The 19,263-nt window shown below is 35.7% G+C and overlaps 3 protein-coding genes and 1 pseudogene across 4 annotated transcripts; 2 read left to right on the forward strand and 2 right to left on the reverse strand.

Moving 5' to 3' along the window:
- Positions 1-240: 240 nt before the first annotated feature.
- Positions 241-488, reverse strand: BDBG_16652 (uncharacterized protein; the record flags this gene model as incomplete). The annotated part of the gene is made up of 1 exon (XM_031724560.1): positions 241-488. Exon 1 carries the CDS (start codon positions 478-480, stop codon positions 241-243), a length of 240 nt encoding a protein of 79 aa, XP_031577300.1. The 5' UTR covers positions 481-488.
- An 11,246-nt stretch (positions 489-11,734) lies between these two features.
- BDBG_16653 lies at positions 11,735-11,823 on the forward strand (annotated as a pseudogene). Its single transcript has one exon. The product of its transcript is annotated as a tRNA-OTHER (tRNA).
- A 509-nt stretch (positions 11,824-12,332) lies between these two features.
- Positions 12,333-13,976, reverse strand: BDBG_02780 (tyrosinase; the record flags this gene model as incomplete). Its single annotated transcript, XM_002626557.1, has 5 exons — positions 12,333-12,595; positions 12,719-13,212; positions 13,286-13,371; positions 13,432-13,594; positions 13,663-13,976. 5 exons carry the CDS (start codon positions 13,974-13,976, stop codon positions 12,333-12,335), a joined length of 1,320 nt encoding a protein of 439 aa, XP_002626603.1.
- Positions 13,977-17,166: 3,190 nt separating this feature from the next.
- BDBG_02781 (C6 zinc finger domain-containing protein) lies at positions 17,167-19,246 on the forward strand. Its single transcript, XM_031720949.1, has 2 exons — positions 17,167-17,572; positions 17,730-19,246. Exons 1-2 carry the CDS (start codon positions 17,504-17,506, stop codon positions 18,888-18,890), a joined length of 1,230 nt encoding a protein of 409 aa, XP_031577301.1. The 5' UTR covers positions 17,167-17,503; the 3' UTR covers positions 18,891-19,246.
- The last annotated feature ends 17 nt before the right edge of the window (positions 19,247-19,263 follow it).

The raw sequence follows: 19,263 nt of genomic DNA on the forward strand, positions 1-19,263 counted from the left end.
AAAAAATGTTGATACTTATACATTATAGTGATTTGTGAATCATGATAGTTAAATATATATATATATATATATATATTGTTGCTGACTTGATTACAACTTGTACAATAATTTTTAAAAACTCAAAATTGATTTCAATTATTAATAATTATGAACTTATAACTAACTAATATAAAAAGAAAAAAACTTTTTCTACTCATTATCTTTCTTCTCTTTCTCATTCTTCTTATTATTCTTCATAATTCACTTCTTATTCTTCTTCTTCTTCTTCTCCTTCTCATCTGAGATGATAATCATCTCAAAATCTCTCTTCACTGCCTTCTCAGAGAAGGGTTTCTGCTGCTCCTTCTCAGCCAGGTCAACCTGTGCCTCAAAATCCTGCATTTTCTGGTCTGCTGTCTCAGGTTTCATCTCAGCAGTAAGCAGATTGACATGCTCAGAGAGCAGAGCTGTCTTCTCAATATTCTGAATCATGAAGTGCATTCAAGACCTGAACAAGGCCTCAATTTCCTTCTTCTCTGTCAGCTTCTGCTAATCAATTAGAGAACAGAAGTATTATTAAAAATTGTTATCTCTTAATAAATAAAAAACTTATCAGTTTTGACTTCTTTATCTCTCACTTCAACACTCTCTCAATCTTCTTCTGCTGCTGCTTATTTATAGTAACACTCTTCTTCTCTCTCTCTCTCTTCATCTTAGTCTCAAATCATTCTTGAGACTTCTTCTGGTCTCACTGCTGCTGCATGAGACTCTTCACTGTCTTCTTCTTCAATCTCTCACAGACAGTGCCATCTGCATTATTTCTATACTTAGTTCAGTCTAAATCTATCAGAAGTGTTACTTAAAATTGTTATCATTCTGCTCTCTTACAGAGCCTCTTCAAGACATTATAACATGTCTTATAATTTGTCTTCTCTTGCTTGAACATCTTCTTCTTCTCTCTCTTCAATCTGTGACAGCGCTCACACACCTTGATGATCCGCAGGACCGCAGAATATTTGAAGAGAAATAACATGATTGGTTTCAGTGAGCGTTGAAGAGAGATGAAAGCAGAAGAGATGACTAGAAATGATATGATAATAGTGATGATGATGATGATAATAATGATGATGATGATAATGATGATAATAATAATGATGATAGTGATGATAGTGATGATAATGATAATAATAATGATAATAATGAAAGAGAAAGTGCATTGAAATATATTACTGACTTATCAAATATAAAGAGACTTAAAGAAAATATTAACAGCTTTCAGTGATGTACAGAAATAGCTACAGTGTTGCATAGCAATATCATCTTCATTCAATGCATGCACTGTTGATATTCTTTGTATACAGTTATTATATAATCTGTATCATTATTATTATTATTATTATTCTTTAATTATAGATGTATGCAGTCAGAGACTATGACATCTACCTGAGAACTTTTAGTTCTCAGGGTTTTTCCTATATCTGTAAAGTTAACTATTATACATTCATCAATTTCAGATATGCAAAATCAGAAAATTTCAGCTCAGAATATAAAAACTGTTTATAAATTGCAGTGTTTTAACATGTTCTGATACTTTGAAATCATTTGACAATATCATGACAAAGGAAAAGAGAACACAGTCTTAAAGATAGACATATTAAATAGATAGATAGAAAAGAATAGAAAGGAAAAAGTAAAGTAAAATAAAGAAAGACTGTAATGAAACAAATTATTAAAAGATAGTATATAGCTGTTTTAACAGACTATATCTGATTGATTTTCTCCTCTTCATATTCAGATAATTCTGAATTTAGTCATTTTCTTATAGCTGCTTGAGTTTCTGATAGAAAGTCTATTAAATATTTAATTCCTGTCTCAGTTGAGAATAAGAATCTCATATTTAATTGATTTAAATCATACTTCTCTTTCAATCTGACTCTGAGACTATTGTATAACACACAGTGTATTACAATATGCTCAGAATTCTCATTTGCATTGCAGAATGAGCATTCTATTGAGTGAAATCTATCATCAAATCTTTGTATATAAGATTTGAAATAGCCATGTTCTAGTTTCAGCTGTATTATAGATGAGAATATTTTCTTTTTACATTTAATTGAACAAGATTTTCACTTGGGTTTTATTTCAAATCTTGAATAATGTATACTCTTCTTTTGTTTCTGCCAGCTTTCATTCCACTTGTCTAAACAAGATTCTTTTATTTTTCTCTTTATAAAAGACCAGGACATAACTTTTTGAATAGATCTGCTTAATTCTGCACTCTTTTTTACAGCTGAATCAGCCAATTCATTGCCATGAATATTCATATGAGCAGGAACTCAGTGTAGATGAATTATCAGCTTTGATATTCTTCTCTTTTGAATTTTCAAAACAGAGTTTAAGATCAGTTCAAGATTCATTTGATCATTATGAATCTGACTATTTTTAAGTCTTTTTAAAGCAGCTTGACTATCAGAGAATATTCATGTCTCTTTCAAACTATTTTCTCTTTTATAAGATTTTATTTCTATGAGTTTGAAAGCTTTCACTATTACAAATAGTTCAGCATCAAAGACTTCAGATTCACAGTCTAGATTTCAGAAATCTGAGATAAAATTGATATTATCTTCAGTATAAGCAATGTCTGTGTCTAATCTATTCAGATTCTCATTCTTTAAGTCATCTGAATAAATCAGAATAGAGTCTTTTATCTTGATTGTAGAAATTCTCTTCAAATGCTGTTCACATTCTTTCTCTTTTAATAGTTCACTTATTTGTAAGTCTATAAGAGATTCAAGCTTTTCTCTTCAGAGAGATAACTTCTCATGATTCACTTTTTCAATATTTAAAGAAGAAAATTGATTCTTAATCAGAGAGCATAGTCTGTAAAGTTGAGAAGATATTTTCTTTGAAGAATCATTTTCATTTCAATCAAGAAATCTATTTCAATTCAGTTCATTTTCAGAGTTAATTAATGAAAATGAAGATGAGACTCTTTCTCTGATTATATGATTTGAGCTCATCTTTATAACTCTCAGAGCATAGTTCATACAGGCCTTTTCAAATCTAATAGCAGGAGAAGGAATTGATGCTTCAATTTTCATTGCTTTAATAGAAGATGATTTGAATGCTCTCAGAATTCTTCTCAAGGCTCTGTTTTACAGACTTTGAAAGAGTTCAGTGAAATTCTCTTGATTATTTCATCAAACTTGAACTTCATAATCAGCTACTGATGTAATACAGGCTATATATAACTGTCTCATAGCCTGGAAGAATAGACCTCTCTCTGTATTTGATAGTCTGATTATATTGTTCAATAGTCTTTCTGCCTTGACAGTTCTTTGTTAAATATGATATTTAAAGTTCAACTTGGAGTTTAATCATACTTCTAATCATTTGACATTTACACTGAGTTTAATCTCTCTATTTAAAAGAGATAGAGACAGTTCTTTCTCATTGAATCTAGAAAAGAAATGAATTAACTCAGTTTTATTCATATTAAATTAAATTTGATTGATATCTGCTCTAACAAAGATTTCCTTTGCAGCTTCTTCAATCACTTTTAAATTCTCTTTGATAGTTTTTAAGCTGTAGACTAGATCAATATCATTCATATAACTCAGAGATCTCACTATTCTCATATTTCTATTCTTGAATAGATATGCAGTGTATATTGCAAATAAAATGAGTGAGATTGAAGATTCTTGTAATACTTCTATTTTTATCTCAGTCTTGTCTTATTTCATTTCATCAAAGAAAAGTTGTATAATTCTTTTAGATATAAAACAGTTAACTCATTTTATTAGAGAAAGTGACAGTTTTAACATCTTCAATGTCTGAATTAGCTTTGACTTTGAAACATGATTAAATACTTCTTTTATATCAATAAAAACTGCAGTTGAGACCAGATCTTCATGCTTTGCTATTTGAATATTATGAACAACTGAGAGAATAGTGTCAATTGCAGAACACTGTTTTCTATCCCTCATTTATTCACTGAATAAAAGAGAATTACTGACAGAGCTTATAAAAGATAGTTAAGTAGCTATTATCTTTTCTAAAACCTTTTCTAGACAGTTCAATAGAGATATTACTCTATATAACTTAGAAATTGAAGTTTTTCTATTAGGCTTTGTAAGAATCACTTCAGTGGCTTCTCTTCAGCATTCAGAATGATATTCATTTTTCAAGAGATTGAAAAAGAGCTCAAAATATTCATTCTTTAAGTAGAAGTATGTATTTTGAATAATCAAGTGATTAATTGAATCAGGCCCTGCAGCAGTCTTAACTGAACTTGAGAAAATAGCTGACTCTAATTCATCTTGAGTAAGATCAGGCCATTTCCAGTCATTTTCATCAATATAGTTAAGAAGTGATATATTCTCTTTCTCTGAATCTGAATCTGATGAGTATTGAAAGAGAGTTCTTATAAAAGCTTGACATTTTTCCTCAAAAGAGTTTGCTGTATATAATTCATTCTGAAACTCATATTCTAAGGTTGGAAGTTTTGCTACACTTCTTGTTTTAGTATAGTTAAAAGCTTTAAAAACTTTCTTTTCTTATGCTTCTTCAAGAAATTTATTCCAGCAGTCTGTTTTAGCTTTTTTAATATCTGAAAAATATTCATTTCTGACAGCTTTGAACTCTTCATCAGATATTACATCATTCTTTCAATCTCTTCTAGCAGTAGCTAATTCTTTTCTTTTAGATGAGATATTCTCATTTCATCAAGGTTTTAAATACTCAGAAGATTTTCTCTTTGAAATATTATCTCTAACACTTGTTAGAATAATAGATGTAATAAGCTTCACTCTATTCTTAAGCATTTCATTTGAGATATCTTGATCAGGATTTCAATATAGCTCATTCTGTCTTTCAGATTTTAATAGTTTTATGCTTTCTTCAACTACTTTTCAATCAGCTTTTTCAAAGTTAAACTGATTAGAGAGAAGAGAATTTTCACTCATTTGTTTTTCACTCAGTTCAATCTTAAATTGAATAATCTCATGACCTGATTCTGATGTCTCATTTGAATTAATAAACCAGTTTACAAGTCTTCTTTTCATTAAATTTTGTGATATGAAGATTAGATCTATAATAGATTTCTGTTTCATGTCTTTTCTAAAGAATGTTTGTTAATCAGACTTATTAATCAAATCTATTGAATGCTCAAAGATTCATTTAACTAGATTATCAGCTCTCACTGCTCTCTTGCATTCTGAATTTCATCAGAGATGATGTGTATTGAAATCTCCTGTAATTATAGAGTTTCTTGATAAAGTTATGTTCAGAAATTCTCTATCAATTGTTCAGATATTATTATTTTCCTTCAATGACTTTTCATTATAGATATTTATAAGCTGTATAGTATCAAACTTATTTTCTTTATCTATAATATCACTCACCAGAATATCAGGGTCAGATATAATATCAAATCTTAGATTAAATTGATATCTTAATCTCTTTCTTTCATAGATCACTACTCTTGACTTTATCTCAGACTTTTGAGATAAAAAGCAGTAGTAGCTTGAATGAGAAATGACATATTTTTGCTCAGTATCAAAATTTGGCTTCTGAAGCAGTATAAAATTAACTTTTTATTCAAATGCAATTTAAAGATAAGAATAAATGCAATTTGAGTTTCTATTCACATTATTTTGAATAAATGTGATTTTTGAAGAGTTTTTAAACTTTTTTTGTTGTTTTTATTGTATATTCATACTAAAAGAGAGTAGAGTAGAATCTAATCACTATCATCAGATAGTAGATTATAACTATTCTTAAAAGTAGAAATCTCAACTGCTTGTATTATATCTAGTTTATCATCAGAGTCATTTCTCAATTCTCTAATCTTAACAGAAGTTTGAGAATTCAAATTCTGTTTACATTTAGCTGAAGAATTAGAGTTTGAAGATTTAGATAGTTGAGAGTTTCTTCTTTTTAAGCTTGCAGTTATAAGTCTACTGGCTTGACTCTTCTCTTCAGTTCTAGATTGACTTTGAGCTTCATCTTTTCTCCAGTTCTTTTGAGTTCTAGAAGTAAACATACATTCTTTTAAGCTAGATGCATGTTTTTCTTTGCAATTAGAGTACTTAAGCAGAGTATATTGACAAATTTTATCTCTTTTTAAGCATGTTTCATATTTATACTCACTAGTTTTATGATCTCTGGCACAGAATGCACATTTTGAGTCTCTAAAATATGAGATTATAAAGTATTCATATCTTTGACAGTTTGAACACTGTGTTTGAGCTTTGAGATTCATTCTTGAGTCTTTGTATTCATGAACTCTCATTTTCAAATCTGCTACTCTTACTTCAGAGATCTTTGACTGTTTAAGTGTTTTTATATATACTAGAACAGAGGCATTTCTCCTGCTTTATCTGAACTCAATTGAATTTAGTTATACAGGCTTCTTTCTTAGTTGAATAGAGTTGTATTCTTTCAATTCATTTTTGAGAAGTAGTATTTCTTCTTCACAGTCAAAAATTTCAACTGAAATATTATAAAGAATGAATTTATCTCACTTTTCATCTCTTTCAGATAGAATTATTATGTTTAACAAAGATTCTACTGCTGACTTTCAGAGATTCTCATTCTGAATAAGAAATTCAGCACTGAATTCAGACATTGTAGTCAGAATGATGAAGTTTTCAAAGAATAATGACTTAATTAAAGCTATAACTGATTTTTGAACTTCAATATCAGTCATCAACTGAGAAAAGAACTGCTGATTAATTTTATTTCTGATTCTGAAAATGAGATTTGAGTTTAGCTTGTTTCTTTGCAGAATATCCTGATTTGAGACTTTGAGAATAAGTCTTCTATTTCTGAAGATTTGAAAGTTTTTCTCTTTTTGCATTTTCTTTTTCACTTTTCTATGAATAGAGACATGAGCAGTATTCTTCTCAGTTTTCTCAGGATTTTGAACAGGTTTTGAGATAGCAGGTTTAAAGACAGCAGATTCAGCTACTTGAGCATATGTTTTCTTCTAATTCAAAGAAGAAGAAGAAGTAGGAAAAAAGAATGAAGAAGAGTAAGATGAAGAGTCAGTGATTATACTAGAAATTTTCAATGTTTTTTAAACTGTGTTTGAGATTTCAAGTTTGAACTTGATCATCTCCTGTAGTTGTCTAGCCTGAGTATGAAGAATTAACAGAACTTCTTTATTTATCTCACTCAGACACTGCTTTTCAAGAATCTTGCTTACTTTTTCAAGTTTCTGTATTTTAAGAACTTGTTATTTCTCTATTTCTTCTTTCTTTCTTCTCTTCAGAATTTCAATCTCAGAAATAGCATTTGAGAAAGCATCTTTTTCCACATCAACTGAGTGTATTTTTGAACTTATTGTTTTCACTCAATGAAAAGTTGGTCAGACTGTTTCAATTGAGATATTTCTAAGTCTGTTTTCAATTGAAAAGTTGGTCAGACTGTTTCAAAAGAAGAATAAAAGACTTTTATGTATAAAACACCTGATTTTTTTCACACTAGTTCAGTAACTAGATTAGATTTTTGAAGAGAATCTAATAAACTAAAATTGATTTTTGAGATAAATCAATAAAATCTTTACAATCTCTTTCTTGGAATATAGTGAGGAAAAGTATGATATCAATTGATAATAAATCAGATAATATGACAGTTTTTGAGAGAAAAACTGACAAAAAATAAATCAATTTTTTGCAGAGAAATTGATTAAAACTATTTAATTTTATTCTAAATTATTCAATTCTTCTCACATAACAAGTGTGCAACTCAAATCAGTTAATAAAGAGTGTAAAAAAGAATTAAGTATTAATGAAAGCTCTTCAGTCACTGAAAAAGTAATTCTTATTTAAAAGAATATGAAATTATAACAGAAAACAGCTCTGTTTTTAATTCTTTGTAAGAATATTGTATAAAACCCAGAGAAAAACACCTTACTTTTTCAAGAGAAGTAAAAAACTATTTCTAAGATCTTTTTTTTTTTATGCATTGACTGCTGCAGAAGAATGAGATAGAAACTGCTAAGATATGTACTACTGTATACTCTCTATCAAGACTTTCTCTCTTCAGAGTCTTGATATTATAGAGAATATAAGTCTGTTTCTATATGATAATATAAATATTGTCAGCAGGATGTAGAGAAACTGGTTATTTATATCTCAAAATAGAAGACTTTGTCAATGATTATATCAATATAGAGTTAATTCTCAAATTCAATAGAAATCTAGTATTGCTGTTCTCAATCTCTTGCAGAATCTATTGAATATTGAGATATTAAAACTAGATTTAATATATCTCACTATGCAGGGATCAAAGGCTCAGTCAGACCTTGAGATATACTGATTTTATAGTTGTTGATGTGCTGTTGACTCATTGTCTGTTGATTATGTGCTTGATATTATTGCTGAGGTATCTTTTTGTATTTTTCTGCCGGGGATGGGCCAGATTGGGAAGGGCGGTACAAGGGTGGGACTTGGTGTTGAAGTTTTGGAACATCAAAGATGGACAGGGTTTTCGCGGAGGTCACTCCTCAGATATCTCCACAACTACAGATCAGGGATCTTCCAAAATCAAGAAGATTGGTGCATACAGCTAGGTCTCTTCACCTTACAATTTGTATGGCAATTTGGCCCGGGGTTGTGGTGTGATAGGGGAGAATGAGGGATAATCCCACACAGGAGTTCCGAACGACGTCTGGTTCATATTTGGCTGGATAACTTCACCACCACACGGGGTATGCGGTCGGTGATGGGGTCAAAATGCTTGTATGATCGAGGGCTTTTCGATGGATCTATCGGCGGGTTCTTATTCGAAAAATCAAGCGAGTTCGTGGTGGAGCGGTCCCTGATATAATCTGTATCAGAGATACATGCAGAAAACAGATCTTTATTGCTAGAGCAAATAATTGCAGCAATTCTCTGTTTTCATATTATAAAGATAAGTTATTCTCATTTCTTTCTTCTCTCTTTTCTCTTCTTCAATCAATCACTAATTTCAAGCTGATATGAAAACTATTAAAACACTCTCAGAAACTCTCAAATTGAAGAGTATAGACTAATCAAATTTCAAATGCAGAAGAAATCAAATTATCTTCTACAGATTCAATTATTCACTCTCTCTCAAATAAAACAGCAGTCGCGTCTCCCTCTTCCCCTCAATCAAACAAAACATGACCTGTGAAAAGTGAGTATCATGTCAGGCCATAATGACTAACACAGCCCCAGCACACAGAGCTGTATATACACAGTACATGCTGAACTGAGAGACTGCATGAATTGCAAACCAGCAGCAGCATCTCAGAGAGAGCTGTGCAGTGTGAGAAAGCTACAACTCTCAGTCACATGTGTAGAGAGTGAATCACTGTAGTAAGTGCATGTGTATTGAAGTAATACTTTTTGATAATACTCAGTCTCTGATATAATGAAAATAGAGTCTCTTCATGAGATTCATTTCTATCAGAAGTCAGAGAATCTTATATTTCTCAAGATCATCTTTACATATCTTGTCTATGAAATTAATGAGAGAAATCATTGATTTCAGTGTTCTGTTCTTAATGTTATTCAAGTGACAGCAGAGTTCACTCTGATCACACTTTTTAAGTATATGTTTTCTAATTATTCACATTTATATAGATATATACTGATTATTTATTAGATAATATTAAGATAATAACTCATCACAGCTGTGTTACTCTCACTATAAGAGATACACAGTTAGTGATGAACATTGTGAAGACTCTGAGAAGTGAGTATTTTAAGAGTACTGCAGCTCTGTGATCTTGATTTTTTTTTATTTTTATTTTTTATTTTTTTCTTTTTCTTTTCTTTTTTTTTTTTTTTTTATTGTGATTTTTTCTTGTTGTTTTATTTTTTATTTTTTTATTATTTTTTGTATTTTACATTTTTTTTTTTAATTAAAATGATATTAATTATAATCTGTGTTCAGAAAAGTAATAATATTTGATAACACTCTCTGTTGAATTTTCAACAAATGAGCACTATATTATGATATTATGTAAGTGAGAAATGATTTCATAGTCTCATTTAATACCATTTTCAATAATGAGATCAGAATGAAAATGTAACTAAGAATTCAAACATATTCTTTATCTAAGACTAGATTTTTATTTGAAAAGTGAATCTGAGATCTTTAATATTTGAAATAATGAGATTTGAGATTAATATAATAAATACAAATCATGACCAGAAGTAATGCTTTTAGGCAATGTAACAACTGTAAAGTTTGATTCTAGTCTCAGACACAGTCACATGATCAGTCTAACTGATCTCATGATAATCACAGAGACAGACATCTATTATTAAATCAATCACAGAAGCTGAATATATTACAGCTAGTGAGACAGCTTGTAAGATAATCTGATTGAATGATATATTATATAATACTGAGTTGATAAATGATGAAAAAGTGAAAATATACTTGCATCTATAAGTTGATAATAAGAGAGCAATTGATCTAGTAAAGAGAGAATTCTTAATATAAAGATTACATCATATTAAGATTAGATATCATATTCTTCACAATTTGATTGAAAAAGAGAAAATCATGATAAAACATGTTAATTCTACAGTGAACATAGCTGACAGTCTTATCAAGTCACTGATAAAGCCTGTATTTGAAGATTTTATCAAAAGAGTTGATATTCAGAAAATTGAGAAGAAGGAATAATTGAATAATAATAATAATACAGTGAATCAATGAATTTTACATGTATTTCTTGATTTTTACAGTTATTGTCATACAGATGCCTTTTCTAATGAGGAAATCAAGGTCTGATTAATGTAATTAATTATTATTGCATTTTTGAAAGATTTGAGAATGAGAGAGGCTCCGGGTGGCAGCTTATAGATCACAGTGTAGTAAGAGAAAGTGTTGATAATTACTACATATACTCTAGTTATGTGCCATTTCAACCTATTTAGTGTAACTCGCGTAGTTAGATTATAACATAATAATATTATTCTTTAAGAGATATTCATTGCTGTTTTAACACTGAATTAATGATTATATCATGAGCTAATCTTAAATAAGTAATAAGCTAACTTAAATAGTAAAATCAGATCATGTGAGTGATAATATCTTGCAAAGTATACTCAGTACTCTGAGTATGAAAGAGAATTTTAACTCAACTTCATAGATTTATCATTTCTGTATTATCTTAAAATCTTAGAATAATAATGTTCTTATAATGTATCTGATTTTTATATTTATATCTCAAGTTCTTAGAATAGAAGTATCATCTCAAAGTTGACTAGTGTGTTTTTAAATACAGAAATTTTAATTCAATTTCTTATATAAAAAAAAGCTCTTAGAAATTCTGAGATTAAAAAATATGATCATTTTCAAGAGTATACATCTATCTTAAATATAGATTTTTTTAAAATATTAAAGAAATATTTCTATTCTTCTTCTCTTTAGCTATAAGCTAAGGTGATTTTCAAATCTCAAAGATATATGAATATATAGTAATAGAAAGTCAAAGTTGAAGAATCTGAAAAATTCTTGTAAATCTCAGAAATCTTCATTGAAGATGGAACTGTTTCTTCTCAGACTCTCTGATGAGGATTGCTCATGACTTGTATCAAAAGTAGATTAGTGTCATGCCGGATTAGTTAATAATAATGCTGCAACCCGTTCAAACCGAGCCAGAGGGTCTGAGCCCGCTGAGATAACGGGTGCAGAGATATAAAAATTAATGTATTGTATTCAAAACGTGACAAAAAATTCATAATTATGCCGAGAAGTACTTATACAATTAGCCCCGGTGGCCGAATGGTTAATGCGGCCACCCGGTAGCACCTTGGCGTGGGAAACCAAGGCGCGTGGGTTCGAAACCCGCAGGGGATACATTAAATCCGGAACTCAAGCACCTCAGGTTCCTAATAAATACAGAGGTGTACAAATCGCTTCAATGAATCACTCTATGTTCCTGGGCTGGGAAGTTATTATCGCATGTATCTAATTGTCACTCCTTTGTATTTTCCTATGTTCTTGTTATCTTGGCGTGGTCTCAACACCTGTATTTCCTCCTGTATAACCAACACTTGACCTGTATTTAACATCACGCAAGGACTCATCATAAGCTCCGCTTGCATATGAGTATAATGGAAGAATAATAATAATAATAATAATAACTTATACAATTATTCTACATCTCAAACAGTAGCCAGAAAGGCGTTTATTCAAGCAGCCACACTGGCAAGTGTGTTCAACCAACCAGTTCGTGAGCTCGCTTAGATGCGGCCAACCCTAATAATCTGAAGAATAAAAGGAATAAATGTCAATTAGAGATCATATATAGTCGGTGAAAATAACAAAAACCACGAAAATCCGAAGACCGTAGGGTGATCTTGGGATCATTCATAAAAGTAACAAAACGGTCCATCAATTGTGCTCATAACCTCTCGCACAGACACTGGCGGTGCAAGCGGACCCACGTCGATGATGTCGTCTAAAGTTCCATTTCTGGTAGGAGGTATATTGGCTAGCGTAAGTGTGCCATAAATTGCATCCCGTCGTTCCTTAATATCTAGCCATTGCCAGATGGACCAGAGACGATCGATCTGGCCATGGTGTAGGAAGAAAGCTGGCTCTTGGGGGCTGGAATAAAAATCCGAATCTGGACGCAACGAAAAGCATTAGTTTGTCTCGGACATCATAAGTGCGAGTCAATGGTTAGGTGCTACCTGTACACCACAGGAGGGTATATACAAAATTCGCTATTTATGCTGAGTATACATACGTTGGCCAGTCATCCCACCCAAAAAGAGATGTCCACCACCATGCACCCCAAAGAAATTCAGCGGATCATGTTTCGAGCCTTGATTGCCCGGTAGCCCAGCGAGACGAGATTGAAACCCATCTATGTCCTTACTCTCTTCAATAGTCCACGTCGACCAGTTGAAAGCAGTGTAGTGCTGGCCTATGAAGGCGTTCATATCACGCATCAAACATCTGGGATTGTATCGCAATGGATTATTTAGGTCACCTCCGGGCATAGCAACTGGGCCTAGATTGGTGGTTAAGTCTGAAAACGGACCGTACATAACGCATCCTCCTCCAGTTCCAGCCGGAAAATCGTGACCCTCAGTTTGTGGCAAGGGCGGAGGAGGAGCCGGACGGTATGTTGGTGCCCTATCTGCTAATGGAGCACCATTACTCCCCAAGCTATAGGCCGAACCGTCAAACACTGCAGATTTTTCCGGATCATGGACATCGTATCCCCACTCCCAATAACTTTTGAATGGGTTAAAACATGAGTATACATTCACAACAGGCCACAAGTTAGGCTGGATTGAGGGATTCTTACGGACTAGCCCCATGATATCCACATTCTTCTCTAAGAGCCTTCTCGTATGCCCAGACGAAGTATCGGTGCCAGGCGAGGAAGTTGAACTAGACAGCATAAGCGCTTGGGTAAAATATGAGAGGGACGCATATATATCAAAAACATACAGTTCCATGGATGAATGGGGTTTTGTTAATATGGACAGCTGCGAACGAGTCAAAAAGATTTTTAGAGCCAGGTGCTTCTTGCTGTGTAAATAATGATGGTTTCGACTGGAGGCAATACACAGCGTCAATATATTTCCGTCTTTCTGCCTTGGACAAGAATCGCCTATATAAGAAGCGCCAGTGAGTTAAATTGGTGTGTAAGTAGTTTCGGAGGGAAGAATGTCAACTCACCACTCCTTCCTAATAGTTAATTTACCTGGCGTACATTGATGGCGACATATTTCCCCACGGTCATCATCCCGATGACCACTACCGTCACCGTAGTCATTGTTACACCCTCCCGCCTTTTCATCGTGGCGAGTATCTCGTCGTCCTCTAAGTGCCTCATACAGGTGGTGGTTTGCCTTGCTTTGCAGCTGAAGAAGGCGTGCTCCGCTGTCAATAAACTCCCGTCTCTTTCTGTTCGCTGTGTCAGACCCTCCCAGTGCTCCAATTATCAAAATACTGCAAAAGCAGAAGAGAGACGCCAGAACATGTTGCTTCATGATTGGTGGTAAAAACTTGAAATTCTCCGTATACAAATCTGTGGACAAATATGGAATAGGCTTGATAGTTAGTACAAAGGTAATGTATAATAGAAGACTCGAATCATATATAAAAACACATTACAATGAATGGGAACGACTGATCCAAGAGGCAGGGAAGTTGGGAGTGATGTAGGATATAAATATGAAGTGCGTCGGGCTATTGTTAATCATAGCAATCCCAAATAAATGAGCACGTTTTTTTTGAGCTGGATCGAATACCAATTGGCGTTATCAAACAGAAACTAGCTTGATAATGTGTCAAGGACATAGCTCCAACTTCAACTTTGCAAGATTTAGAGCATCTTGTCGTGAGATAAAAGGCCGTAAATGGAGATATTCTTCAAGACAGAGGCCTTTGCGTACCCCTTGGGGATGCCTGTGACACCAATGGTATCCAGAACGTCAATTTAATTCGATCATGGCGGGCAAAATGAGGGGAGCAATTCTGCAACGTCTCACAAGCCAGTAGTTGTAGACTAAATAACCATCTCCATCTAAAAAACGAAAATAATTTCGTGATGGCTAATTATGTAGGATATTAAACTCGATGCGAGAGAAAATGCTAATGAGATCGACCACCTGATACGAGACTGATCCAGAGAGTCTTGACCCAGTGAGGAAGATTGCACTTCACACTAGAATGCAGATAGTTTGATCCCGTGTTAACCTAAGACATGAGAGGTGAGTGGAGGGGTGGCCATGAATGGGCTGTGATGTTTAGCACAATATTTGCGCGCAATAGAACGTGCCGTAGAACTGCCAATCGTCGAAGAAAGAAGAACCTATGATAAAAAGCTCCTGAGTAGTTATTATTTAGCAGGTCGACCCCACCCAAAAAAAAAAAAAAAAAAAAAAAAAAAAAAAAAAAAAAGGAAAGAAGAAGAAGAGGAAGAAGAGGAAGAAGAGGAGGAGAGAGAAGGGGGGGGGGGAGGGATCAGACCGATGACCAAGCAACGAACTTAAGCAGAGCCGTGTACTGGACACATGAATTCACACTGGCGTCATGAGATAATTGCTAGCAAAGCCGTCGAACCCTCAATGGCCTGCGTTTTACAGGAGGAATAATGTGTCTATCTCGTTGGGGGTTGGGGTACAAAAAGTGCAAGATACGAAATTGGCGTAGGTCAACCTGCAGGTCAAGCGCAGGGCACCACTGAGCACTAGAGATAAGTGAGAGGGTCTCAAAACTGGAGATAGACAGACCAAACCCGTGTCACATTGTGCACATGAGTTGATGTCATTAAGTTAGTGAGATTGGTCAACCACGGCAAAGCGTTTATAAAATTGAACCAGCCCTCCAACAGAGTAGGACAGATATGTCAGAAGGATGGATATCTGGTGAACAAGAACGACAATTACAGAATTCTGGACTTCAAAGCTGTACCTAACGCCGACCTTGTCGGGGAGCTATAAAATTATGTCAGTAAGGTAACACAAGCCGATCAAGTGAAAAACTCAGAGCCATGAGAGCTATTTATCTCGGATGTGTGTTTATAACATAGAGGAGGTCGAAGCAATCGTAGAAGTTTTCGAACGGGGGTTGGCAGGATAATCCAGAGCTACTCGGGCCCAAAAGCATATCGAGCTCCAAATGATATGAAATAACGAGGTATATATTCTCAATCCAAAAGAAGACAACTGCCCGACCTCAAACACCGATGAGACATATCGCACTGAGGTACGGTACACTTATAATCTCAAGTTCGCAGCAATTTAAGCAAACATTTGTCTTTTCAGGTTGAGTTTTGATGGTCACACGTTGTACAGTACATAAAAACGCGACCTCCAAATACTCGGGTAACTGTTTGGAGAACCAACTGTCATTCCCCAGATCCCTGGGTTTTGACTGGGGGTGCTTCCCTGCTGTAAAACAACAACTTGCCATGCGTGTCTGAGACTAGGAAATCCGGGGAAACCATACTTTTAGAGGGCTTGCATGGGTAGTTATGGCTTTCCGAGGATGTAGGCTACTTCTTGATCGAAACTTTGCGCTGGGACTTGTGAAATTAAACCTGTTAAAGTTTCAAAAATCTGACCTCTCAAGTTAGATAACCATGAGGTAGCACCCGAGTTCAATGATAGTCATCTTATAAAAAAAACCAACAGTAGATTCCTTTTCCGAGCCGTAATTAGCCGCCGCATTGAATAGGGCGATTCCATATGACAAAGGCATGGCTGTCTTCAAGTGTGTCTTAATTTCCGACACTTTGTGATCCTCCTACCCGGGGTCCATGCCTCAATAGGCATGTACAAAAGAATCATCCTGCACTCCTTTACATTATTTCGTCCCCTTCCGTCATGAAGGTGTCGTGGAGCTAGTAATTCGTTAGGTCCCGAGTAGCCAAAGAGAATGTGTTCTGCTGCGTCGCAATTGCGGTAGCCAATAACACAAGACATGCTTTGGGGCTAATGGCAACTAGGGCGGTCAACCATTGAGGTTATTTGTACTCCGTACTCCGTACAGAGGTTATAATGGTGCCATTCGAGCGCATCGAGCTCAAGCTGAACACGCATTCCTCAGGAATTCGTCAACGCGCCACCACAGAAATCCTGGAATACGTTCCTGTGCCGGGATCGCAACAAATTCTGACACACATAAGGACCCGGCAATAACCGCAACTGGGTCGCGGTGAAAGTTTGAAGTCCCATTAACAGCAGGAATATGGAGCCTGCGCTTTGTTTGTTAGATTTCCGCCCAGGCAAGTGTTGCTCCCGAGTGAGCGTGGCGACAAAACAGACCCAAATAACTATCAGGACAAAAATGTGCATGCTCATGCTTGAAGTTTTCGATAACTAATGGTTTTATAAGAGAGAGTAGAGTAAGATAATTGATGTAGTAGAATGGTAACAGGAGCTCAACAAGATATTTCCGTGTTTTCTGAAGCAAGGTGTGAAACTGCAGTAAACTCGACTACGATATATCAGCCCATGTGAGGATGGGGCGGACACTAATGTTGCGGCCAATCATAGGAATTTGTGAGTGTCGAAGTACTGTAACAATGTAATGTACGTACATGTACATGTAACTACTGTACATACCCACCAGCTGGGTATCACACCTGCGGATAGTTGCATGTGGATACTTTTGGGTACGTACCATGACCTGGTGGCGGCTTCTGGCGCTCCATGTCATGTCTTGCCTTGACAATCTATATTGTCAATTTCACTGCGCAGCTCGATTACGCATAATTTACGTTGTTTGATTTGTTTACAAGGATTTTTCTACCTATGGTGACCTTTTCTTAGCATGGTTTAGTCCCTTTTTATTGTCCGGTAGTCTGAGCTCAGCGGGGGATCCAGGCGAACACGTGCTGCTGAGCCTTCCTGGTTTAAAGATTTGATCCAGGGAACCCTGATCATGCCCTGGATGTTGTTCATGGCTTTTATGCAATTTCACCGTGGCTTGCTTTACTACGAACATTTACGCGTATGATCTAACTAGCATGCAGAAGCGAGGAAAATAATAACAAGCTTCTGTATTCACAATGCCGCCAAGAAGGAGCCATCGCAAGTCCCGCCTGGGATGTATTCAGTGCAAGAGAAGAAAGATAAAGGTAAGAAGACAAGTCGATTTACGAAGTTTCCCTGGATTATTTGTGTTTTCACCGTGGTCTAGTTGAAATGGAAACGAAAAGAGTAAATATCATAGCACAGAGGTCTAGGCTCAAATGTAGCTTTCATCGAAGATATCTGACTCTACATATGTAATAGTGTGACGAGGCTCCGCCGCCATGCGGCAACTGCAAAAAGCACAATATTGAATGCCAATTCGCGACACCTCCTGGGGCGGTACGCCTGAACGGTAGAACTGGCCGTTGGCCGGCGATCGTCAATGGCGCCTCAGCACTGCTACCTGTTTCTTTCCCTGCAATCTCAGCGCCAATTTCCTCGTCAACTGTTGATCAGCTGGAAATCTTCACCACCTTTGACAGCAGAAATCCCCAATTCACATCGAATTTACATATAGATGATTTGAAGCTTATGCACCATTACACCACGGAGACGTATACGACGCTATCAAACACCCCAGAACATATCGAAATATGGAGAACCGTCATTCCCAAGGAAGCTCTTGCTCACCCCTTTCTAATGCATGGACTCTTATCTCTGTCAGCACTTCACCTCATTGAGTGCAGCAGCAATAACGACCCGAACCTCCGAAAATATGTCGAATTAGCCACCATGCATCAGCATCTTGCCCTTGCAGCGTTTCGGCCAGTGCTGAATAACATCACCCCGTCCAACTGCAACGCTGTATTCGCGTTCTCGAGTCTCATCGCGGCGCTGGCCTTTGCTTTCTCTCGTTTTGTCGGCAGGCCGGGTGGGGGCGAGCCCGTTGCTGAGCTACTTCAAGATTTCCTTCTATTTCGCGGTGTGGAGAGCGTGCTAAGTACATCATGGGAGCTCATACAGAAGGGGGAGCTGGGGCCAATGATCCGGCGTCCTGCGGATGGTATACCACAGCCGATTTCTAAAGACGTCATAAATGCACTTGATTATTTGCACGATTGCAATGGAGCACATGTAACCCAGCTAAGTGCTGAAGAAAAGGATGCGAATAATCATGCCATCCGCGAACTTCGGATTTCGTTTGAGCGACCCGCTTCGAGCTTGGAGACTGTTTTTCGCTGGCCGATCCTTCTCCCCGAAGCCTACCTTGTGCATCTGAAGGCCCGAAAACCCATGGCGCTGGTGATTCTTGCGCACTACTGTGTCATCCTTTCCAGGTTGGATTCGTGCTGGTGGTCGCAAGGCTGGGCGAGTCACTTGTTCGAAGCAATTTATCGCTCCTTAGGCGTGAGTTGGAGACCCTTGTTACGATGGCCGATGCAAATGCTTGGATTGGCTGATAAGCTGGCGAATATTCCATGAGCTACGAATGACGCCTCTGTTATCTGAAGGCCCTGCTACTACGGAGCTACGCCCCGCGTGGTGGGTGGAATGGAAGATAATACGTATTCTTCAAGGGCAGCAAATACTTTCCAATAGTTTGTGAAGGAGTATGGCGCAGAGTTTGATGGAGTAGATTGTAAATAGTATTTAATTTCTACCTTATCTGCGGTTTTGTACTGTATTTCTATTTGGTTAGTTAAGTTACCTAATTAGGCAGTATTCGTAAGTTACTGTTATTCATTTCGCGTTTATTGGCTCTTGTCACTCGCTTAAATGTCCTAAGCTAGTTAAGTGTATCGGAAAGGGGAGCTTGCGCTGACTAGTTAATACGTCGGTAACTACTATCGGATTC

Source organism: Blastomyces gilchristii (assembly GCF_000003855.2).
Source record: "Blastomyces gilchristii SLH14081 genomic scaffold supercont1.4, whole genome shotgun sequence".
NCBI lineage: Eukaryota > Fungi > Ascomycota > Eurotiomycetes > Onygenales > Ajellomycetaceae > Blastomyces > Blastomyces gilchristii.

Bases quoted from the DNA above. Each gene is read 5' to 3' on its own strand.
- BDBG_02781 (XM_031720949.1), top strand. From the start codon at position 17,504: ATGCCGCCAAGAAGGAGCCATCGCAAGTCCCGCCTGGGATGTATTCAG. The intron at 17,573-17,729 runs GTAAGAAGACAA...CATATGTAATAG, and splicing joins GCAAGAGAAGAAAGATAAAG to TGTGACGAGGCTCCGCCGCC.